The sequence below is a fragment of the Rousettus aegyptiacus genome, unplaced genomic scaffold (assembly GCF_014176215.1).
Source record: "Rousettus aegyptiacus isolate mRouAeg1 unplaced genomic scaffold, mRouAeg1.p scaffold_m13_p_17, whole genome shotgun sequence".
Classification (NCBI taxonomy): Eukaryota; Metazoa; Chordata; class Mammalia; order Chiroptera; family Pteropodidae; genus Rousettus; species Rousettus aegyptiacus.
In genome coordinates this window covers 39160463-39186887 of record NW_023416292.1, presented here as the reverse complement: position 1 = coordinate 39186887, position 26425 = coordinate 39160463, and the positions used below count along the sequence as shown (strand labels likewise).

At 34.5% G+C, this 26425-nt stretch overlaps 1 protein-coding gene across 2 annotated transcripts in view; it reads right to left on the bottom strand.

Moving 5' to 3' along the window:
• Positions 1-9746: 9746 nt before the first annotated feature.
• The window catches only part of OLFM3 (olfactomedin 3), a 167917-nt gene continuing 151238 nt past the window's right edge, over positions 9747-26425 (bottom strand). The window contains exons 5-6 of one of the 2 annotated variants that reach the window (XM_016133550.2): positions 13155-13261; positions 9747-12080 (exon numbers count right to left, since the gene is read on the bottom strand). In XM_016133550.2, coding sequence (XP_015989036.1) covers positions 11403-12080; positions 13155-13261 — 785 coding nt within the window. In that variant the 3' untranslated portion in view covers positions 9747-11402. The remainder of the gene's footprint in view (positions 12081-13154; positions 13262-26425) is intronic. The other variant, XM_016133549.2, reaches the window with a different exon arrangement.

Here is a 26425-nt window from a genome sequence, read left to right as displayed (position 1 = left end):
TCAATAAAGTGAACATAGCATTTATATCTATGGAATTTAACCTTTCTTTTGTTTTCCTCTTTTTATACTACAGTGCTTCTTTGGCATTTAGGGAAAACAGAACTTGTGCAGAATGGGGACATCAGCAAATGGCCCGATGTACATAATTTAATCAGAATCAATGCCTACACCATATATAGAGGCACTGTAAACCTTATGTTTTCTTCACTCAACTGTGTTCTGTTCCCTTAGATCATTATATCACTCTCACAAGGCCTTTGTTTTATTTTTCTGGCTGAAGCAGTGGGTGTAGGCACAGCTCTGCAGGATGTTCTGAGGAGACTCTAAAGGCAAGTTACTTATGACTGCAACAGATGTTGATGGTTTTTAGGGAAATGCTGACTTTATATTGTGAATCTCTATCTCTCTTAGGGAAAAATAAGGACTTTCCAATTGCCTGCTAGCTCTAAGAACAGAAGGGCTAAGCAGCCTACTATAAAAAGTGAAACACTAAAGTTCTGACAAGGAAAAAAATAATGGAGACATTTCAATTCTTATTAGAAAGCGAATTTCTCTCTCAGTAGTTCATTATTTGGTTATAGCTCCACAGATATGTTTAAAGGAAGACATAAAAAATTTAACCCTACATTCCCAAATACTTGTTTTCGTTTTTGTTTCTTAAAAAAATATGACCACAGAATTGGAAACACTCTTGATTAATCTTCCCTACTGTTGTTAGTCTAGTATTGTATTATCGTTGTTACTAGTAGTAGTAGCAGTAGTTATAGAAAGTCTTATAATAAGCATAATCTCTGTTACCTGTTGATTAAAATATGGGGTTTATTTGATGAGGTGTTTGGCTTGTGTCATTACAGACTCAAGACTTGGAATTTCTCTTAACCAGTTACTTATTTTGTCACTGTGTTTAAACAAATACTTGATCCTATTATGAATATAAATATAAAAAACTAAAGCAATTTAGAAGTTAATGAAGAAATTAGCAACTAAATATCATCAGATGTTGAGATACACTATCTGGAGTTTTGACAGATAATTGTTGATTTTTAAACAACTGATTGTTTCATTCATTCATTCAGCATTTTACTGAGAAACTGTTATATTTCAGGTACTAATTTAGGCACTGCAAATACAAACATAAGTAATAGAACCACGATCCCTGCCACGATGCAACTTACTTGCTGTTTGGCAGTGTATAAAAATTAGAGAAAATAAGCAGATTCAATGACACGAAATAGAATTTTGCCGCTGAGTTTGATTAAGAAGCCTTTAAAAAAGTGGTCAGTGTCTACTTCTTGCTCTTATGAAACGTGAAGCGCAGCTTGTCAGTACTGTGGACTGCAAAGTTCTCAGTGGTCCTCAAGTCTGCCTGTGCTTAATTTCTGTGTCCACAGTAACTAGCACCTAGTTTGTTTAATGGATATGCCTGATATTTCATAGATACACCATGAATATTTTCTTACTGAAAGCTTTATCTTCTCTCATTACCTGGTTTCTGTCCTCCCTTTCTTCATTCCACAATCTGATCTGAACTGGCCTCCATCGTTTTGGTGAAATACTGGATTTTCAAGAAGCTTTCAGTGGACGTAAGTTTTAAAATCAGCTTAAAGAATACCCCAGGGAAGTTAAGGGCCCCAAGAAGGAATTTCAGTATAATCTAAACTCGTTTATACTATAATAAATATGCCAATTTCCTTTGGGGTAAATTACAGGAGGCTCTCCTTCTATTTCTCAGGACTAGGAATTGTATCATATACTCAATGTGAGTTGATCCAGTGAAATGTTGATTCAAATATGGGGTTTATTTGATGAGATTTTGTAACATCATTAGTTAGCTTCTGACAGAGGTTAGTCTAACAAAACAGCTAACATGTATTTGGGAAAGTAATTTATTGGACTGTAGAGTCAAGGGCAATGTTTTATGTCTGTTTTATCAGTGTGTGAATTAGTCTTTCCTTGAAAACCATTTCACCAATACCACTATATACTTATGGAGAGTCGAAAACCACATGTTCCCTTGCAAATTCCTTTGGCTCTTGTTTTTTCTTACTTTTTAATGTTGATGTTCCTTATCGAATTATTTGTACTGAGTGAGCTTTACATTGGGCCAAGAAGCATAAGTAAAGATTTGATAATAGAGAAAGAAGACATTCAGAATGTAGATATAAACTTAGAGGAAAGAAGGGTCAAGGGTTATATTATGCATGTGGAAAAGGAAGAAGACTTTATGACTGAACTAGGGGAAGTATGTTAGATAATGGTGGAAAATAAAGTTGAAAATGTTAGGTAGATTCAGCCAGAGCAACCTGAAATGGATGGAATGAAAAACAAAAAGCTATGGTTTGTTGTTGAACAGACTGTGTCGTGATGCTTTGTCTAGATGAACATGATGGAAGAATGCAGGTTAGATTTTGAAAGGAGAGTTGCAGATGGGGCTATCTGCCAACAACATGTTATAGTGTGCTTGGCAGATAGAAGATGGTGAGATGTGGCACTGGGGAGTCAGTAAGATGGAGGGAAAAAATGCTTTGAAAGAAGAAACAACAGATTTTTCTATTTTAGTGAGAGTTTGGACATCAGGAATGAAGGTGATGGGAGAGAGAAATATGTCTAGAAGAGTAGTAATATTGATGAAATATAATGGTCAAACCAGCAACATAAAGAACCTACAGTTTACCATGGAATATTATGCTAATTTCATTACCCCAGGAGAGTCATAGTCTAGGGTGGGAGGCAGACAAGTAAACAAATATTTATTTTTAGTAAAATATGCTATGATTGAGGAAAGCACAAGGTAATATAACAGCATAAAAAGGGAGCAAGTAACATGGTTGAGGGACTACTTAGGAAAGCTTTCCAGAGAAGCAGTATCTAAGCTCATCACTGAAACATGGGCAAGAATTAACCAGATAAGAAATACACTACAGGTAGTGCTGTAGGTACAGGGAATAGCGTGGGAAGAAGGACAAGGACTGAAGCCTAAGTATTTTTCGAGGAAGATGGAGGGTTGTATATATCATAGTGAGATTAGACTTTATTCCTTAGGGAAGCTAATATAAAAAAGATTAGTTCATTTATGCATATGCCACCTTTACATTAATGGAGCATTCACATATAGCTATCACTTAGATAGCTAGAAATTCTGAACTTGGACACATGAAATGGATATGGAAGTCATTCAGTTGAAGCCAGAGAGGATGAGTTCTTAAGTGTAAAGAAGAGAGAACCATGGGGTTTATTCTGAGTTATGCAAGGGGAATATCTTAGTGAGGTAGCAAGTTTTACTCATGTAATAGAGAACAATATGAAATGTTTGTCTTAGTTTTAACATAATATAGATAGCTCTCTAGAAATTACTTGAAAACTTTTGGAAACCAAATTAGTAAACTTTCATTTTTATTTCCCCTTTCCCTGTGGTATTTTTCCTTTCAGTCTGAGCTATACAAGCATCTGAGTGTCAGTTCACGCACAGCCTCTATTGATCTTTTAGAATAACAGATTAGGAGAAGGTTAGAGCAGAAAAACCTTGGGGACCATCTAGTTAAGTGGTTTTTATACTTTAAAAAAAAGAACAACAAAAATGTTTTCTGACAATAGAAGCATAACGTAGAAGCATTTAAAAAATAGATAAAAGTGCTTTTACCGGAGATGGGGGAGAGTTTGTGGTTCATTTTCCCACCTCAATTAAGTGTCTCTATTCTTTTGTGGTAGACTCCGAGGGATTCCTATAGAAACCTCAAATTCTAAAGAGAAGCTTTTGAAAGCTACTCATCAAGTCAGTGCTTTCATTTACAGAAACCAAGAAAATTGTTCAAAGACATATAGTTAGACCTAATTTTAGAAAGAAATATTCTGCCTTCTGGAAGAGTTACTTACACTCTATGAAGAGCTGATCTTTACTGATATTAGAAGGTGTTACAAGATACATTTACTTACAATCACTGCAGGTTAACAAACAACCGATTTCTTGCTGATGCACCCCTTGCAAACAAAAGATAAGGATGGGGGGTGACACATGAGAGGGGAGGAATGGCCTCTCCACTTTTCCCTGGCTGGTAGCACATGTCTCTTCGATAAAACCCTGTCTGTTCTACCGAAGAGAAGGTATATTTCTGAGAGAAGTCTTTACTCGCAGAGGTAAAAAGGAAATATAAGGAACCAAAAGTTCAGTGGGCAAAAATTTAAATGCTTTTTCCTTTTAAAAATAGATCTCAAGGAGAGCTATAATGCAAATAACCATGGTAGCCCTTTTAACTTTGTCCTGAAAGAAAATTTTGTCAGAGAATAGTTCACCCAAGAGAGCAAATTAAGCCCATTTTTGTCTTCTAGATACTTTTTATATTTTAGAATCTTACCTTAGTAAAATATGGAAATTTATTTCCAGTAAAGTTGGAAAAAATGTCTTATAAATGTCTTATGATGTTCTCAGAATGTACAAAGTTTTCTTTTTTTTTTTTTTTTTTTTTTTAGATGTGGGAAGGTGGGTACTTTCACTCTTACACTTCTTCGTTTTTTAATGTTTACTATGAGATTATTCTGTGTCAGGCACTGTACCAAGATTTATGATGAAAACAACTCATTGCTCAGTTCTTGGTGAGTCCACACTAACGTGGAGGAAACAATTGCAATCTGTCGTGATAATTTTGATAATATAAGATCAATACTTTGGGAACACAGAAAAATTACCTTTTTATAGGATTCAGAAATGTGTTATTTTGAATGACTACTGAATAATAAGTAGGAATTTAATGAAACAAGAGTAAGAGGTCAGTCTCGAATGTAAATTATGAAGGAAGATATAACCCCATCCTTTAATCTGACTTGGAAGGCTGAGGTCTTGTTTGTTCGGGGAGTATCCCATAAGCCATAGCTGATGGAAGCAGATCTTGGCCAAAGCGATAGGTAAAACTGATTATACAGGAGAGGAATCACTGGTCAGGAAACAAAGAAGCATTTGAAACAGGGTGCTTGATTCTGGGCATGGAGATGAAGATCAGAAGGTTGATCGAATGAGAGCAGGAAACAGTGAATGAACTGAACAAATTGGAAGGTAATCATTGAGGACAAATATCTATATCTGGAATAGACATGATTTAGATTTTAAAAATGATTAGATTTTATTTATTTATTATAGAAATATGGTAACGATATGGGTAAGTGCATTTAAAGAGCCAAGGGTATGGTGGAAAGCAAAATTGTGGATGGGCTATTGCTATTGGTAGCTGAGGTAGGAAGAAAAACAGATTAGGGGGTCAGGTAAGGGAAAAATAAGGATTTTAGTTTGGAATGTACTGAGTTTAAGGTAGCTGTGGAATAGCCTTGGAGAAGTATGTTAACATTGGAACATAAATGTTATGTTTTTGTTTTCTTGTTTGTACAATGGGATGATAATGTTTTCTCTACTTATTCTGTAGGGCAGTTATAAGGACTTACATGAAAGAATAGAAATGAAATAGCCTTGAAAAATAGAAAGTGATATGAAATGCATAGAGTTCTTTTTGTTATGTTTGTTTAGTGCACATTTTCTGAGGAAGAATGGCAAGAAAAGCTAATCATAAATTAATTATGTGTTTTAACCACTTTGCTGAGCCAAACTGTACCTAAGCAGCAAGAATGTCATTTGACTATAACTTATTATTTAATTAAGGATATGGTCAACTTTTTTGATGCATATTTCATATTCCAAGAGTAGTTTCTAATGGAGTTTAATGAAGACACTGGAGAGAGAATGAAAATACTTATTATTTTTGATTTGTGTTGGAGTAGAACCTAATAGATGTCGTCTCAAATCCTTTGAGGGCAAAGTCAAAATATCACTGACAGAAAAGAAGCAGCCTTAGCTCTCAATGCAGCATGACTTTATCTGTATAAATGTGACTGGAGTTATATTTTTTAATAAAAATATATATATATTTTTACTGTAGCTGTAGATTACATACATATCAACTACAATAGCTTCTAAACCAAGGCAAATGTTATAACCTTTCTTTTTACTGTTTATGTGTTGTGAATGTAACTAATTTTAGAAGAGGAGTTTTTGGTTAAATTTGTTGAAGCACACCACATCTACTCAATTCCAGTCTGATTTCTACTGGTACTGCTAAAAGTCTCCTTTAGATTTATGAGAATGTTCTCCAGATTCAAATAGATATAAGACAGGAATCCTAAAAGATTATGGGTCATCGAATCTGTTAAGCATCTGCCCCAGAGGCCCGATTACAGCAAAATACTTGAATTTGGTCCAAATAAAAAGTGAATCTCTTTAAAGTTTTTATAGGGAATAACTTAATCTTGAATTCTTCTGAAGAAAATAATTACTGATAATACTGGGATGTTGATTTCTTTTCTCTCTGAAGCAAGCTATAATTCTTGAGGATTGCAAGATGAATGATAGACTTTTAGTGGTCATTATAGAGATGTTTAGTAAATTGGGGGTTAAATTAGATTGCATTGACATAGTGATGATGTTTAAGATCATGGCTTCCTTTGAGAGAGTGATGAATGCCATAAATCCCTTATGTGAAAGTATGTATGACTCCATTTACACACTAAATTTAGCACATGTTTTCAGGGTTCAGCCATCTCCAGAAGTATATTCTTGTGCTCAAAGTTACAACAACAACAACACAATATTTCTGCAATAGAGAAGTATTAAGAACTATTTCATACATGAATTTCTAAAAACAGGAAGGAAGAGGACAATTTTTTTTTTTTTATGTGGATCAGATGGTGATGATTTGTTTCTTGACTGAATTTACCATGGCAAGATCTTCTTGGGAGACTTCCCTTGATTATTCATTCCCTCTTAACATCACCTCCTACCCTACCTGACCCCTAGCAAATACCCAGTCAGTCTTTATGACATAGACTTTTTTCCTTCACATCAGTTAGTATAATCAGAACTTATTCTTTATTAAGATTTTTGTTGCAGCCTGTTCTCACTACAGTGTAAGCACATGAAGATTTTATTTGTTGATCTAGAAATTGGCACATTTTTTTGCTCAGGGATTATTTTTCAAATAAACAAATTAATAATGCAGCATTATCTAATCAAACGCCCATAAACTACACATTGGTAACATATAAATTCATGTGAGGTCAAGAACGGTTTAGACAAAGACCTGGCTGGGTACGTATTATCAACTTTAGCAGTACGGTAAGCTTCTATAACATGCCTACATTTAAAATAGCTAACGTCTCTTTTAGTCAGCTTATTTCTTTATTTTCATGACCTTTGTCATATAATATTTATTTGTACATGTCTGCTGATATGTGATATTTCTAAGTCTAAATTGGGGTAGGGAATGATTTATTATGGCAATATTTTGGTTATTTTTTAAAAATGGGTGCAGGCTCTTCTCGGAGGACTGTATAGCTTTGATAGGGGTGCAGCTTGGTTCCAAGCTGTATGTGTATATGGTTTACCAGCAGACTAACAGCACCAAGGTATTCCTGAGCATCCTTCCAGGGTCACCATATTGCTTCATATCTCTAATTACGAATAATGTTTTAAGATGGTTATCCTTATGGAAGGTAGTAGGAACTCTTGGCAAGGTTCCTTTATGCCCTTTTATATTATTTTCAAGTAATGTTTAATAATAATTTATATTCATAAGACTTATTTGGCCAGTGATGAACTGAGCTTCAAAGGGGATAAGTTTTCTGCCAATTAGTTTGACATTTGGGAGGCAAGGCAGACTCCAAACAGGATTAACATTTCTGTAAGCCTGACAGAATAGCGTCATCCAAAAGGGATAAACTGTATAACATAATTTTAAGATGTGAGTCAGAGACATCAGCTTGGTAAAGCGAACTGGGGAGGATTTCTTTCTGATTGGTTAAACAGTGGAGCAGTTTTTAATTCAAGGGATTGAATTCAGTATGTCACAGAAAAATAAAGATTTTAGTGAAGTTGGTTTTTCTTCCATAAGCTAATGTTTTCACTACATTTTTAGTACAAGTTCAACAATTCAACAGAACATATTTTATTAAGCCCCAGACCTTCTCTGAAGAGTCACGGATAATGTCAGATTATTAGCTAAGAGATTTATATATTGAGTTTATTTAATTTTATAACATCTAGATTTTAATTAATGCTCTCTGCCTATAGTGCAAGGTAGGCCATTTTATAGTACTTGTCATTGTCACTGTATCACGTGATGATGGAGAAGGCAAGGTATGCTTTGCCTGCAGATACACATTCTTTTATGTCACAGGAACTCAAGTTGTATATTTAGTAAAGGCTATAATCATGCCTACCTCATCAAGTCAACAAGATGCCATTTTAAATTTTATTTTCAAGATTATTCTTATATCTAGAAAGCTTGGCTTTTCGAAACTTCAGTGTCTGCATTTTTCATATTTGCTGTAACTTGAAGGGATGTTTTTAATTTTTCTATCAATTGTATTCAAATTTAGCATTTGCAAGAAATAAATTGAAAATCCTGAATGCTAAGACCTGACCATTTTTAAAAAAATCTTTAAGGAGGATAAAATTAGAGGATTATTATTTGTAAAGCTTACCTTAGTAGAATAAAATAACTGGTTTTGTTTTTAGATGAATGTAAGTACAATTTTATATAGTTACATCCTAAAATTATTCTTCTGTTTGAAAAATATGTACTTGTAAGTTTGGTAGTGATTTTAAGCTATAAAGATTGTTTCCTTAGGAATAAGAATCAATTTTCTGAAGATAATATTTAATCTGAGAGAATAGTGTGGATTATAAAGATGAAATTACTCTGAGTATGGTGATAGGAACCAGAGATTCTGAGTTTATGGTAAATCTTATTTAATCACATGTAATGTTGCATACAGGCATCTGTCATTATTTTCTCTTTTATCTCTACATATCAGCAATGCACTGCAACACTATGTTTCTGAGCTCATAGATATAAGTATGTGTGCAAGTAATACATATTGTGATTTAAGTGTCACAAATACAAATGTCACATAAACACAATCGGACTACTATTATATTAGTTGAATGACATAGAAGTTTGTTAATGATCTGGCTAATTCAGAAAAAAGCAGTTACACAATTCACTTGAGATTAAGACTTCTGAGTTTGGATTTCTCTACTGATTAGATTATATGGATGACTTAAAAAATACTGATTATTTCTCTCACAATATTTATTTTATTTGATTGAGATTAAAAAAGTGATTAGAGTAAATTCTTATTTATTTCAGGCACAAAACTGATAATTTATTAAGAAAGATGCTTTTAAATTGTAAATGTTTAATGCAAATCACATTTTAAAACTCATGTTACCCACTTCTAGTGACAGTAATAAAACCTGTGCTTGCTTTGGCAACACATACACTATAAACTGGAGATGGCGATGAAACCTCACACAGAAAACAATAAAGTGCTTTACAGGCTGCACACCTCACAATAAAGCTGTGATAGTCCAGGTTTTGAATATACATGATACCATATTACATCATTAAAAAACAAAACAAAACAAAAAACCAAAAACCAAAAAACAAGCACTGAAGACCTAGCTATTCAGTAGAGGCCATCTACTTAAAAATCCACTCATTTCTAAAGTTGACTTATTTTCTTCAAACAAACTCTTGATATTGGCTGATTATTTTTGTGGTGCGTGTACAATGACAAGTGAAACCCTCAAATTTTCTAACTCTCCAAAGCAGAGGAGAACTTTTATAAATGTTTTCAATGAGAAGACAACAGTGCAAAAGGACCCAGTAGGAAAAAAATCTTTGTTAAACGTTAACAATTTCAGTATTGGGTTATTCAGTTGTACAGTTTTGGCAGCTATTTGAGAAGGATGTTTTATTTGTGACATTTGAAATGAATTACTCTTAAGTATTAGCACTTCTTTATACAATACTTTATCTGAATGGTTATATCCTTACTTTACAAAGGAAATTACAATATTATGTATGTGTGAAACTAAACATTTACAACAATTACAAAAATACTATATGACCCATAGTCATATAGTATTTATTATAGAATATACTTCTTAAATTATAAAACCAACCCATACTAGTTTCTGTAAGACCTCCTTAGGTAAGTATCTTTAACATATGGAAAGTACATCCAGACTCAATGACGTGCTTGATATATATTGATTATGTGTTTTGGGGGTTGTTAACATAAAATATTATTAAAGCTTTCTTTGTTGGCTACAGTATTTCTGAGCACACAGTGAATCCGGGTATCAAGGGGTTGCCCTCCTGTTATATTTTCTGAATTGGTCGTTTGCACGTTTAGACCATACAGACAACTCCCAAGTCTTCCCATCATTTTCTTTTGCATAAATCTTGCCAATGACTCTCCAGAGTTTATAATGTAAATCTAGATAACATTACAGAAATTTTCTTTGAGAAGAGTTTTTGTATGTGCTTCATATGCTTTTAGAGGCCTGACACAAAGAATTACATTATTGCAAGTTGCATGTAAAGTAAAAGTTGAAACACTAATATATTTAATTATGAAAAACACAATTTGGTTGTATAATAAATGAGTATAGTCAGCTCAAATCCAATTTTTGTGACTCAGCTGCAAGCCACTCAAAGGGATGCTTTTAGTGGAGTAGGCAGAATAACTCATCTGTGCTGAATCTGTTTAGCATTCATGTCAGTGGTCCAGTGAACTTGGAGTAGAATAAAGACTCTGTGTAAGGGATGTGGTTTGATTTTCTTTTTAGCTTATAATTGTATGTAACAGGGTAAGCCAAGGAGACACCTTCTTGACCACACTTTAAAATTGACCCATAATAATTACTGAGGTTAAACTTCAGCGTATTTTATAAAAAATATTACTTACTTTCACAGAAGTGAAGAGATACAATTGCACAATGGTGGTTACAATGGTAGAAATACATATTGCCAATAAAATGTTAGCAAGAGATTTAAAAATGACTGTACAGCACCGCATCAGAGAATTGTAGAACAGAAAAATGATCAATATTATTTTCCATATAAATAAAATTCTTAAACTTTTTTTAGAAATAAATGGGAAAGTGTTTTTATTTGTTTGTTTGTTTGTTTATTTGTTGATTCCTACCAAATATTTCCTGATGTGGAGCTAAAGACAGTAAAAAATAATAAGAGTAAAAGAAAAAGACATTTATGCATTTAAGCTACCATTAGTCTCTAATATAAGGCAGATCATTAATCTTTTGCAAAACTATGACTTTAGCCACTTAAGCTCTTTTAGTGCTTTTCATGACAAGGGCATGATAGGCCTTGTAAATTTAGGAGTTAAGATGCATTTCCAACAGGTTAATTTAGACAGGCTCAGCTGTTTTTTGAAACACCAACTTTGTAATAAAAAGTGCTTTGGAGAAATGGCAGAAAGTTAAGAAAAAAAGGGTCCTATAGAGTTTATCACAAATGACACTGTTTAGATCAGTGAAAACAAATTACATTTGTTTATGTGTCATCCTCAGTCTTAATGATGTGGAAAAGGGTGACATTGAACAGGACCTGGTGACCATTGTTCCAGGCATAAAGAGCTCTATCTCTGGCATTGTAGTCAAGCATGGATATGTGAAAGTATTGGTTGTGAAAGGGGATGTCTGTGTACTCATAGGTGGAGGTTTTGGTGGAATAAGAATAATACACCTTGGCTCCAGTTAAGTGGGAGTTGGTGACATACAGTGTCCCACAGATCATGAAAGATTCCCCTGCACTTCTTTTGGGATAGCCAGTGTTCCAGCTTTTCATCACCTCCAAGGTATCTTGGTTAAGTTGACTGATGACAATATTGCCTGCATTCTGGTTAGTTGCATACACAGCCCACAGCCCGATTTCATCAGCCATTAGGTCAATGTCAGAGAATCCACCCCATGTGTAGGGGTAAACATTGTGAAAGCCAGCATACTCCAGGCTTCTTTGGGCAAGCACTCTCCCCATATCAAAGCTGTATTTGATGATTATGTTACTCTGATACTTGTTAAAATAGAGTGAGCCATTGTAGACAACATGGTTAGTTCCTGCCCATTTGAAAGGGAGGTTGTATGTCCTTGATTCTGCCCCACTGACAAAGTCCGCAATTGATTTGTACTCACGGACAATTTTGTTGTTAGTGTAACTGTCCATGTACCAGACCTGGGAAGAAGGAAAAAAATAAATGGAGTAAGTATATTCTGTACTTTTCTGAGAATTTCAAAACAAAGACAGTGAGAGTCAACACATATTAATATCACTATTCTCAGGCTCTGGAACCCACGTTATCTTACTGCTGACCTGTTGCCATCTACTGCAGACTTTTGCAAAAACAGTGACATGGTCTGTGTGGAAAGGAAACAGCTGAATTTACTTCCTTGAGGTTGATTTGCTTTTTGTCCTTTGTTTTATTTTATTTTATTATTATTTTTGAACATTCAGGGCATATTACTGAGTGGATCAAACATGTATCAGTGCAAATCACATAACTTTGTTTAGTTACCTGATCAATGCAATCAATGAATGATTACTGCAAAAATATCACCTGCAAATTTATTCTATAACTTGATTTGAAAAAATGTGTGGTTTAATTTTACATATTCACCTTATTTTTCCTTTATAGATACCGCAGAACCTTCTAGAGACACTTGTTTATTATTGGATCAGCTAATAGGTACAACTACCTTTTAATGAAACCTTTTACTAATTTAGCTACTAATCTCGTTTGGATGCATCCCTTGATAATGTATCCTGAGTTCTGTAATAGAACATGAATAGAGCTATGGTAAGTTTCAAGTATATTGATTTATATAATACAGTCATTGCCAAAGTCAGTGCTTTTTCTTTAAAATTATCTCTAGACTCCAGGGATATTTTTGCTTGTTTAGTGAATTGGTTAGCTCTTGAGTTTTTCACTTATTTAGTGCCTTTTTTTTTTCCACACTAAGGAGTACCTTTTAGAAGAAGTAATAGTTTAGCCCTTTCAAGTGTAAACCAAGGCTAAAACTAGTAAAAATTAGACTCACTATATTGGTGAATTATAGGATAAAACATTTTATGAAAATAAGTTTGCCATACATCTGTAGCTATGTTAATATTACCAAACAGAAAATATTTTCAGCGATATAATACTTTTCAACTTGAAACTAACATCCCTGAAGAAAATGAATAGTCCTATAGACAAAAAATTTAAATAAAACATAATTCTAAGCAAAGGCATTTGTGAAAACAACATACTCTGTTATTTTTTTCAGATGCTAATGGATCTGTCATCCAAGCACCAAATCGGGTTCCAGATGTCTTGACTGTAATTGGGCCTGTGATTTTCATCAGTTTTCCACATGCTGAAATTAGAGAAACATAAATATATTAGATTAACATGGCCAATGATTCCAACACACATACTCATGCCAAGAGCAAAGGAAAGGCTCCTGAAACAGAGTGGATTCATGGGATTAATATCGCACGTCTGAATAAACAGTCATTCACGTTGTGTGCTGTGCCTTTTCAATACTCTAAATCTAAAATATGGATTTTAAAACTAGGAAACGATTTGTACAGTCTTGAAAGGAATAAGTAATCAAAATCATTATCATTATATTATTGCAGCAACTGTGTCTTTTAAGATGTCAGAAAAATTAAACAAATTGTTCATGGACCTGTTTACCTGACACCAGCTCCTTCGCCCATCTCTCCCCTGCCCTGGTGCTTTGAGACTGTGGAGAACTTACACAAGCCAGAAAGAACTCTATAAGCAGATCTTCAGTTTGTATTGATGAATAAGCAGCTTCTGTGACAGATATCATTATAGAATATGACAACAAAAATTTAATCACCTTCTACCTGAAAGAGGCAGAGTTTTGAAGTGTAAGTGCCTTGTACAGATAGCAAGGGCTTGCAAGAACAACCACGGAGGTACAAGGAAAAAAGCCCTTGAAACTCAGGCCCGTGGATCCTGTAGTCACGTGCCATGAAAATTAAGGAGTGTCAATCAATGCAGTATACATGATGAAAAATTAATGACTTTATTAAAAACTTGTAACGTTTTTATCAAATAAGATTTTAAGATGATCCTGGATTAAATGTCAAAACTAAACCAAACAAAAACCCAGGCATTTTGTGAGATTCTTTTAAACAGCAAGATTTAACAAGTGATTTATTATACCCAAGGCAGTGTGCGTGCCTATAAATGTTGACCTTTCGTCTGAACAAAGGTATAATCTTTCCTTTTATACCTTTTTTTCCCTCTTTCTTTCCTTTTCTGTTATTTTACTTAAAAAATTATTTTTGTCTTATTTGTTCCATGTTTCTTCCATCGTCCTCTGCCTATCCTTAAACTTGACAAATTTCTAGTGAGTTTCTGTTAGTTCCTGTGTTTTTGGAGGGGGAAGAACAGATTCTCAAAGTAAATCAAGAACATAACTAACTCTAGCTTATTTTGGCTCATTTTTCTCTATATATGTTCCTCATAAGAATAATTTGTAACTGGCAAAATTCTAAGTTATGCAGTTAGGAAGAAGAGGATAACTACACTTCATACTATTCAGCAATAACTACAAATTTCAGTAATTACAAAATTGAGTATATTCTCTAAATATACAAGTGAAACTAATGTAATCTTTAATGATGGCCAACTTAAGTATTTCTAAATTTACAGATGGTGAGTACATGTGGAAAGTCAAGTATATTTAAATAAATAAGACACCCTGTCCCTGAAAAACATCACAAAACAAAACATATGCTTTTTTCCTTAGGCACAAATAATTAATTCGACAAAATGTAAAAAGCAAAATTAGTAAGCTAAGATATTAAAAGTAACTCTGGCTTAGGATAATGGACTAATACATGCTTTTATGTCTTTTCTTTCTGAAGATCTCATTAACATAATAGTAAAGAAGTAAAACAGGAGAAAAAACCAAAAGCAAAGAAAATGGTGTAAAAGCCACTAGTAGAGAAGAAACTTTAATGAGTTTCCAGAAGGCAAAAGATGATGGAGAGTGATAATTAAAGATGTAGGGTGATGTATGCAGTGTCTGTGCAGAGGAGGCAAGAGTTGAAGGAGGGGCTGCTGTGCCTTGAAGAATAGACTCAGGTACATAGGCATAAAAGATGTTGACAGTGTGGTCGGGCCCTGAAAATAGGGACACCACAGGAAGTGTGCCTGCAGAGCAGTTGATCCCATCTTCATTCATAGGGCAGAACCCCAGAAAGTAGGTTAATTAAAAAGTCTACAAAACTGCGTTAATTACCTTAAAAGACATAGGGCAACTAATGTAGACATTGGAGCTCCAGAACAAAGGCTTCTGCATTCTGACGTTGGTAGTCTCCTTCCATTCCCACTATGGCATGAGGTGTCAAGCCCTCCCTAAATACACAGAGTTTCCAAACACATTTATTGTTTTGAATCTTCAAAAGTGAGTGGATAACCAAGGATTAGCATATGATTTTAAAAAGTTTACAATAAGAATGAGCAAGGTAAATGTATAGAAAAATCAGACCCCCATAAAAAGAGAGGTACTTCGGAGAGCAGAAGAGATCTGGTATTTTTAGCAAGTTTTGTGTATTACAGACAGTTCACTGTGAAAGGAAATACAGAAGATCTACTCAATGTTAAAAATAGGATTTAAAAAAAAATCAGATTAAAAATTAAAAGGTATCCCCCAAGTTAAGACAAAAAGATAAAAATGAAAATAAGAAAAATGTTAATATATGTAGGAGCAATATAGAAGCACCTACATCTGAAGAGCAAATTTCTAGAATGAGAGCAGAGAGAAAACGTGTAAATTAAATAAAGGCACTGATTGCTGTCTTCCAGCATCCAGTGCTGGTGATGGAAGACAGCAATCAGTGCCTTTATATTTAGGGAAAAAAATAGAGAAAGGTGGAATAAGGATATTTTCTGACATGCAAACTTTCCAAACTTACCTGCAGTGCACACTTTAGACATATTGTAGTTACTTGAGGACATATAGCAAAATAGCAAATAAACCAAGAAGGCCAATCATAAGATCAGGGAAACAATTACTTTTTGTCCCAGAACAATAGCTATGCAGTAGTAGGTCTTGGGAGCAGTTAGTCCACAGTGAATCATCTCCGGGAGAGCGTCTCAGAAATAAGATGGATTGAGCTATAGAACTATTGTATGAGACTCTAGGAAAAACTGGTGTATGATGAAGGCAGTTACTGAAGTACATAAAAGGAGAATTTATTTGAACTTAAAACTCTAGTGATATCCTCCTTGGAATGGCACAGATGTGACATTGGATTTAGAGAGGAAGGGAAAACATCAGAGTCTACGTCCTAGTTCCTGAAGAACAATGTAAATATTGTCGTAGTAACGTAAACACTCATCTTATTGAGTATAACTCACAGAGTATTACAGAATACTTAGCAGACTTTTCATCTGATTATATAAAAGACAAAATGTTTCCCATGATATACAATAGATAAAGTTCACACTGTGAGAGAATTAAAAATTGGGGGAAGAGATGAAAGAAGTTATAACTAACTTCATATTTTAAAATATGGTGTGTTAAGAGAGTTTCCTTATAGTTGATGAAAAAATAATACAGGTTAAAAAATAATAAAGATTTAAGTATGAAGTTCGAAGTTACAAAGTTGATAAAGATTAAGTTGTGAATAGTCATACGCATATTACGAGGCGACAAGAAAGAAACTGGCTTTGGCTAAATGACCTAAATCCTCTTTGTAGAACAGAAAGTCAGTAAATAATGTGCAAAACCAACTTAAAAATAGTGGAAAAATAAGCAAATTATTAGAGATAAGATTGAAGCACCTAAAGCCCTAAAATAAAACATGCGTGATTGCCTCTGGAGAGCAGGGCTGGAGAAGGAGATTTGGTTTTTATTCCGAGTCCTTTTATTCTAGGCATACAGTTTTCTAGCTATGTGCATATATTTTTAATTTTAAAAGTTACAATAGCTGCAAAAACTTAATGCCAGCCATTAAATTTTAAAAAAACAAACCACATTTATGTACTACCTATTAAATCATTTCCGGGTGTTTAAATGCCAGGTTTCCTTACAGGTCTAGGAAGTACATAAACAGTCGAAGACGTAAATAGTCTCTAGAAAGGGAAGCTGTGAATATTCTGCATTTTAATTCGGTTTCAGTTCTGTAGGGACTAGATTGAAATTTTGTTCTTTGAACTTTCAGCTCTATCTTAAAATTGACATGGTTAATTTAGAGGTTAATTTAAATATCTGTTCTGGAAACAGATTAGTATACCATCCCAAATATGAGACATAAACATAATGAAATGTTTGTCTCCACAAAACTTTATACCCAGAGAAAATGGCCAAATGGAAACAACAGTCAGTAAGAAATGGTGACCTCAAGCTATTTAGATACTGAGAGTGAACAGAAATTTTGTAGTTATGGAGTTTAATTTAATGTTTTAGACGGTGAAACTCTACAGTTAAACCTGAGTGACGGTTTAAACCTGCCTTTCAGCAAAATCGAACTCTTTACTATGGGTAGCTTCTGTTGCCTGATGAAGCATAGTTTGGACAAAGCAAGAAGACACAAGTTCATATTTTCTTTAGATGTATGTCTGTTTCAGATGTTGATTCATTTTCTGGGTTTACATGATCTTCTGCACTCGGTTTATGTAGACATAACTTTAATAGGAATTGAGTTGGGTAGATTAGTTAAAACATGCCTAAGAATTATCTTTGGGACTAGGAATTGTGTCCTGAATCTCATGTAATCAACATTTACAAAAATTTTTGACAGCGCATCTGTGGCTCGGGGTGTGTTGGCTTCCATGGCGTTTGGCTTTAACCCAGCATTGTATCCATATGGCAGAGGGATACTGCTGAGCCTGAGATTTAGACCAGGAATTGAGACAGAAATTATACCGGAGTTAAAAGCTTCTGACACTTAAACTAAAAATGACTTTGCTTTCTTCTTCTAGCAATGGGCATTTTCTCTGAAATACATTAGAAAGTAAAACCTAATGGTTATTATTGAAATATAAAGTAATCAGTTTATTCATTTAACAATCATTTGTTGAGAATCTGTTATATATCGGGACTCTGCTAGGTGCTGGGGTACGCAAGGTGAACAGGGAGACAAAATAGACCCATATGTTGTAGTTTCTCAAAATACCATTGCTATGCTCATCTTTTCCATTTCTTCTTTTTCTTTTTGAATCAACTGGCAAGGAAAGTTAAGGAAGTTATTTCAGAACAAATCTATATTTAGAAGAAAAGGATGTAGCATTGAGCGCACTGCATGTCTGTTGATATTAAATAAAAATTATAGAAATTTAGCCCCGAGTACTGTAATATATAATAGAATCTCTTCCATTAAGATAGTCTCTTTCAATAACATTATATTTATCTTATTTTAAGCCACATTCATCTCTACTCTTCTGTAAAATGTACTCATAAATTATCAAACATAGAAAGAAAGAAGAAAATTTAATCTTCCATATTTAGTTTTCTATGAAAAAAATGAATACAAGGGTCTAAAAAGGGCAAGTTCAGTGCAGTTGTATTTCTTATTAGGTCTCACTGATTCGGCCCTTCATATGTATCTTCGTGGTAATTGTCCTGCTTATGTGAAGGAAATTTGTTTCTATAATCTAGTAAATCAGTATAATTTTGCAGACGTTAACTGAGATCTCAGTGAATTGGCTTTTAAATTAGATGTAAACCATTTTCAAATATGCATGTGAAACCATGTGAGTTCTGGTTCCAAATAAAGATACTTCTTATCCAGTCTCTTACCAGAAGGATTCTATTAACATTTATGAACTTTGTGTTTTGTATTCTTTGTTTTTCCTATGTGCATTCTTCTCACCCTCATTTTCCTCTATGATTGTCACCCATCAGCTGTCTCCCCTGTGCCCAGCGACTCATATTGTGCAATGTCAGCCTTTGTTTTCCGTTACCACTCTGGATTTGACCTCAGTCCACAACAAGTTTTCATCCCAAAGTCACATCCTTTGTGTAAATCTTTGTAGTATTAATCTAAGAAACACACTTGAAGTGAAGAATTAAGGATACAAAATAATAACAATTTAAAAATTGTTAAATTGTTAAATGAGTCCCTCAGTTTCTTAATCTGAAATAGTATTTTGAGAATTTTGGACTAGATGACAATAAACTTGCTTAAACCCTAAAATAGTTCTGTAGTAATTATAGAGTATATACTGAGTTGTGGCTAAGGTGCTTTACATAAGGTTCCTCCAGGTTGGATGATCATGGAGGGGTCTCCTGGCTCATTGCCTCTTTTGCCATCTATCTTGTTTGGTGAAAGTAACTGGTTCTTATTCCAGTCACTTCTACCTCAGAAAGCACACTCCTAGGTGCTAAAAGCAGGCTTTCGTATGTTGGCTTCAGAAGGGGTGTTTCAGTCACTCATTCATCCAGCTAAGATGTAAGCATCAAGCACTGTTGTAGATACTGGAATCACAATGGTGAGCAAGACATGACATTTCTGTTCTCGTGACGCTTACATTTTAGTGGAAAGAGAATAAATAAGCAAACTCAATATATCAGGTACGAATAAATTTAATGCAGATATTTAATAGGGCAATTTGATAGAGAGTGAATAAGGAGCTGCTTTAGATTGAGCAGGAAAGACCTCTCAGAGAGGATGATATTTAATCTGAGACAAGGAGTCAGCCATGGACCCATAAACTGCAAGGAAAGACATTCAGGCAGTGGAGCAGCTAGAGAAAGGCAGCATTTTAGCATCATTGGAGACACGGGTTCAGAAGTCTGACTGCCTAGATTTGGATCTGGATCCTGTCAGTTACTCTCTGGGGGCCTTGAACAATATTTAACATTGTAGTGGGTCAACAGTAATGTTATCTATCTCACAAGGTTTTGGGAAAATTAAATAGGAAATATATGCTGAGAGTTTAGCATAATGTTTCATACACAGTTAAGAAATTTAAAATGATAGCTATTATATTGTTTTTACAAAGGCCCTGAATCTGGATATGCTTGGTGAATTAAGAGAAATAAAAATAAGTAGGGCCAGTGTGTCTAGAGCACTCTTGGAAAAGTGGAAGATAAGGTTGGAGAGGTGAATAGTGCAGATAATGAAGCTTTGTAAAATCAGAGTGAGGATTTGGATTTTATTCTAGGTATGATGGAAAGCAGTTAGATGGTATTAATCAGGTGGGGGAGTGACAGAATGTGAATTGTGTTTTAAAATGATCACTCTAGCTACTATGTGGAAAATTAATTGTAGAAGAGTTGGACTGTAGGCAGAGGGACCAGTTAAATGGTTATCAAACTGGGTCAAGTGAGAGATTATGGTAGCGGTGATAAAGATGGAGAAAAGTAGATAAATTTGGGTTATGTTTCTTTTTGGATACAGTTGGATAGGACTGGGTTTTAGATTAGATGTTAGGATGGAAAGTAAAACGAGGCATTAAAGAAAATCTCAAAAAGAATCTAGGATAACATCCAGACTTTTGACTTGCTCAGCTGGGCAGATTGTAGTGTCATTTACTCAGATGAAATGATTGAGGAAGGAATGGGTTAGGGAGGAAAAAAAAATCAATATGGATACTTTAAGTTGTTCATAACTATTCTACATGGCAGTGGAGATGTAGAGGAGATGGTATACAAATCTAGGTAGCAGACACCCTTTTGAAACAGTCTTGACAGTCTTCAACATATTGATTATAGTAAAAGTCAGAGCTTGAGTATCACCTTAGGGAGAGGACACACCCGAAGAGAAAGGCATGCAGCACAGAGCATGGGGGCATCACGTGTTTATAGGACCCAGCGAAAGAGCCCATTAAGGAGCTATAAATAGAATAGAAAAAATAGTGGTATGAAGAAATTCAAAAGGAGAAACCATTTTAAGAAGGAAGTACTGATGTGGGGGATCTAGATAAAATAAAGATAAATCTAGATAAAATAGATGGATAAAAGATAAAATCAAAGAAATGGCCCTGAAATTTGGCAGATGAGTCATTGGAGAGCACAGAAAACAAAGGAAGAGAGTGTTGAGATCAGAAGCTGGATAGTAGGTTTTGAAGACTGAACCAAAGCAGCAGCTATTGAAGATTCTGTCAAGGAGAAGCAGGGAGAGGGGTGCAGAGAAATAGGGGGTATGGGACACTTTTATTGGGCTGATCTCATTGGTGCTTAAGAAAGATTTGTTCGCCTTCAGGAATAATCTTGTAGAGAAGGAGAAAGTGATGATATAAAGGAGAGAATAATTAAAGGAGCTCATGAATGCATGGTAATTTAATCTATTTAGTAGCCACGAGTAAGCATGTTTCTGTTTTTTTTATATGATTATCTTGTCTCGCTGTTCTTAATTCCACAATTTCCCAGGGAATTTCCTAGGAAATATTCTTTATGTAGTATATTCCATCTTGGTTAGAATGCTGAGGTGGGTTTTAAGAGAACTGGTTTCTAATCTAAGCCACAGCATTAAATCATCGTATTATATTGGATAGTGCCCTTATTCTCTGAGATGGCGTCCTCATCTATAAGATAGATGTTCTGAAGCTTGATACCTTGTTGTTCTTATTAAGAGAACATTAATAGGTAAGGGATCAACATACTTGTATATGCTGATGGGGAGAAGGTGGTACTTGTGGTGTGGTAAAACAAAAACACACATCAGGATGATATGATCATGGTCATCATCATGACCTGCCCTTACTCTCAGAAAGGTAAAAACAGAAATGGCTCTTAATGTTGATTTTGTCCCAGTAGAAGTTTCTCTTATCAGATCCCTAAGCTAAAATCCATTTTGTCAAATGAAATTAGTAAAATTAAAGTTTCAGAAATTTATAAAAACTGGCTACTTTTCTAGTTTCACTTTTGAGGATCTTTGTATTAAATAAACACAGGTATTCCCAGATTCCGATGGAGTGTAGAAATTGTAAAAATAACAAAATAAAATAATAAAAGTCATTTCTATTTCTTGCTTCCGGAAACTAGCTTTTGTTCAAATAATTATCTTTCTGACTTCACTCTCACTTTTCAGGAGGACAAATGAAGCCAGACAGAAAGGATAATTTCCCCAAATGCCTGGAAGACAAATGTTTCTGTAAAAGTAGATGGCAAAAAAGAAGTTAAGAGTTTTGCTTCACTGACTTTCTCCTGCCATGCTCTTCTGTCTCCAGTGAGACACATGAAAATATTAGCATTTTATAATATGGTGCATGTGTATAGTTTTGCATGCTCAAAATATACTGAATAGGTAGTTGAGAAATGTGGCCATTTTACTTGTCTGATGCTTTAGACATTCAATTTTATAAGATCAGTTACAATCCACATTTTTCAATTTGTAGCTCAGGAAAAAAGATGTCATTTGGAATTCAGCAGGAAGATCAGTTGTTTGGATCAATGAAGCATAAAAAACATCTGTCTTCTCTTTTGTTTATTTCTTGAATATTTTATTGTACTTTGTAATGTCCTGGACGAACCGTGTCTGGATTTGAATCTTAAGGCCATACCCATATAAGGAAATTAAATGGAGTAGTAATTATCTTTATGACAGAATGTTATTTCCTTTTACTTACGGCCATTAGAGAACTCACATAGCAAGCAATAGATATAATTTGGTCTTTAAAGTCTATTAAAGCTACTTAAAATAGGTTTATCTCTACCATACATTTGATCGTAAAACTGTTTCTATTATTTAACCTTTTGTTTGCGTGTCAACTGTAGTGCTGAAGGAAAGGTGTTGATAAGGACATCCATAATAGATGTCACATTGGATAGGGTGCTGGAATGAGTTTTCAGTGAGTGGTTGGTAAATGGGGTCAAGAATAACATGTGCCTAAATACCTCCGTTTTTCATAAATAGTTGTGATAAACAACTTTACCCTTAATTTATATTAAAAACTACCTCAACCTTTTCTGTGATAAAGCTTATATTTATGAACATGTCTTTAAGGAGAAGCCTATTTAACACCCACATTGAATGAAGCAAAATTAATTGTATTGTGAAATCCCAAATAATTTGGCAGTTTATGCTTGCCTCTGAAAACACAGGTTTTATATCCTTAAAAGACTTATAATTTAGTTGTAATCTAGGACATTAAAAAGATAAGTCAATTTATAGTGAAATATATCATTACCTAAAAATGTGCTGAATTAACAAGTGTCTCATGGTTCCAGAAGAATCCATCATCATCAAGTGCATGGACACTAGAGAAATTACATTTTATGTTACAATCTAGAATTTTAGTGAGAGTAGAATTGTCTTTGATAAATGACTCATTTGAAGATCTCTATTTAATTTGAGGGTATTCTTATAAGTTTCCCCTACTATATTTCCAAGTTATATCTCACTTCTGTCGAACCCAGACATACAGTTTGACTTTTCTGTTAATTCCAGCTTTCACAATGATTTTCTGTATTTTTTAATTTGATTGCTAAGTAGAGCCAAATATCAGGTGTTTGGGGTTGAAATACTGTGTTATCATTAAAGAAAGAACAGATGGCAACAAAAACAAAGGTGAAAAGGGCCTGTGCTTTTGTTGTTTTCTTTCCCAAAAGATTTTTTGTTTTGCAAAAGATAGAGATGTTTTGTATTTGACAGACACTGATTTACTTCTTGAGAGTAACAGAAAGCTTTAAAAATATTTGATTTCAAAGACTATAGACATTAATTTTTACTTATGTTTCAGATGTTTTATAATAGTCTGTAAAGATTCAGCTGGAATAGGACACTGATGATCTGTGACCTGTCAAAACAAGGAAAACTTGTCTCTAAGAGGTAAAGATGAAAAAAAAAAGCAAATTGGTGTTTTCAGTTTAAGGAGACCATGCAAAGGAAGTCCAGCCATGTTAAGGAACAATCTGAGAACGTCTGCAGAAAAGTTGATATCTGGTATGTAACGTGAAAAACAGAATTTGGATGGGTGAAGTGGGGAGGAAGAGTCTTATGTGAAAGAGGAGAGGAAGTTCAATGTCCGGGAGGTGGATAAGCCATATACACAAATTGAGGAATTGAAATATTAGAATGGCGAAAGTTTAAAGTGAGTTCATGGTGAGAATTTGACAGGAAAAGGCTGGAGAATTAGGCAAAATCTGTCATCAGGATAAACCAGGCAAACCTATTTGGATTTAATTTTAAACGAAGAATCACTTAAATACAGATATACTATGATTATATTTGCATTTGTTAAAGATTACTCTAAGTACCTAGCATGGTGGAGAGGAAATGCTTCAGGGAGAGTAATCCAACTGGGAGATGATGAAGGATGCTCTGGGTCAGGGTGGTGCAAATGAGGATGCAGAAAAGGTGGTTTTGAGAGACTGGTAAAGATGGAGAAGGAAGGTGTGGTGATTGCATGCGAATAAGTTCAGGGAAGAATCAAAAATGGCTTCTTTCTTTCTACAGCAGTCGAGTTACATTTACTAAATTATACTTACTGAGGTGTCCAGGGCATTTCTCTATTATTGTATATACCCAACAAAAGACGTCATGTGTGGGAGAGAAATCTCAGTCTCTGAACTCAGAAGGACTTGTGTTTAAAGTTATTGTCTCCAACATGTACCTTTGGGAAATTAATTTAAACTGTCTGAGAAATCCGCTTTTGATAAGTTGCCAACAATAACGCCTAACCCGGTGTTCTTGCAGTGATTAGAACACAAGTGAAAGAGCTGGCCCAGTGCTCGTCAAACAGTAGGCTGTCATCACTGCTTTATTTACTTTCTTCTGCGCTTATTGTCCCCACTAAAATGCAAGCTTCTTGACAGAAGAGGGAGACTGTCTGCTACTCAAGTTTGTATCTTCAAATACCTGGCACACACTAGGGACTCACTAAATATTTGTCTAATGTGTAAATATGACTATTGCCATATAGACAATTTGATTCCCTTTCAAAACTACTTTGGTGTAAATATGGTAAAGACAATAACCTGTTTCATTACTATAACCTCAAGTTTCGAATGCTGCTGATAACTTGTTAAACACGAAGCTTCAAAACTGTTTGTGTTAATAGAAAGATACATCCTATACTTCACTAGATGGCACCAAACTGTTACCCTAAGATAGAGCTACCAAGCGTCAGTAGGGGGTAGGGGGCTGGAAAACTGGAAAGCCTGGTTATGATCTGTTGTTGATCTCAGGGAGGGGGGCTAGAGCTTTAACCGTGCTTTTTCAGTTAAATTCTCACGTGCATAGAATTATATTTGGCATATCTAGGGATATAATCTGATTTAATTAAGCACAGGGGACTTTAATGAGTCTCTCAGAGGACAAAATTAAGCACTGAGGAAAGAGCATTACTGTACCTCACTCAGGCCATTAGGGTGCATTTCTGTTGAAGCATTTTTTCTATTTTTTATTTTCTCTTTAATTCTCTAGTAGAAATGAGCTGAATGGTGCCATAGTACTCTCAATGACTTGTGATTTCTATAGCACCTTCTTTACTATTTGAGAGTAATAGGCCTTGCAGGCAATGAAGCTAGTTTGTCTTTTAGTATCTTAAAATTCACGTGATATGCACTGTGACATTTTCCCTAAAAGCTAATCCACTGAAAAGGTGACTGGAAATGCATTTATCATTGTTGTAATTTTATTTTCTTTCCCCAATCCATTTTTACAGTCTGCTAATTGGTCGTGTGTATTGAAAGGCTTTTGTGAAGAGTGAAGAGGCCGCTGATAAATGAGCCTTCTTGCTCCTGTTGCAATATTGCTGGTACCATAATTATCCAATGCCTCACTCTCAATCTGAGCAGCATAGCGACTATATTTTAGACCCTTTTAGAACACTGAACCCCTGATACATTTATTTATGTGTTTTTTTTTCATTTCCTGTTAATGGTCCTGATGTGGATTAACCTCTATTTTCTGAGTCTGTGTGTTCTGATATTTTGATATTCGGGCACGCACTTATGAGATAATACTAGGCGTGGAGTTAAAAGGGTTCACAGAGATAATTTGGTCCAATCTATACCAATTCCCAAGTAATGTAAATACTAAGTAAAATGTTAATCAAACTGTAACTTAGTGCCACACTCAAAATTATATGTTTGTGTTTTCTTTTGAAAATATATATGTATCTTATCAGATACCTTCTTTAGAATTGCAGTAATTTTTTTTTAATGGAAAATATGAACATTTCTTTATTTACTTTTTCAGGGACCATTTGGCTTCACACTTCATGGTGTTAGGGCTCTCTCTCTACCCGGACATGCTTTCTACATTGTAATTGATAATTGCGGTCCAGCTGATAAATACTTTCTCTGCTCACGAAACTCTCAGTAAGTGGTTTTGATTAATTGACATAAACATGGTGTGATGAAGAAAAATACCCAGTCCTTGAGATAAATAGCATAAATGAGTTAGAGTCATTGTGACACTGACCTCTCTCCTAAGTAAACAGGGATCTGAGGGTTGCTAGTAATCTAGAAAGACTTTATGACTTATGGGAACTATTTTCAATATTATGTAAGGTCATATCAATGAACTCAAATAGCAACCATCTCATTAAATAAGAAAGTTGAGGACTAATTTTATTGATGTTTGATATCTGTATTGGTTGCTAG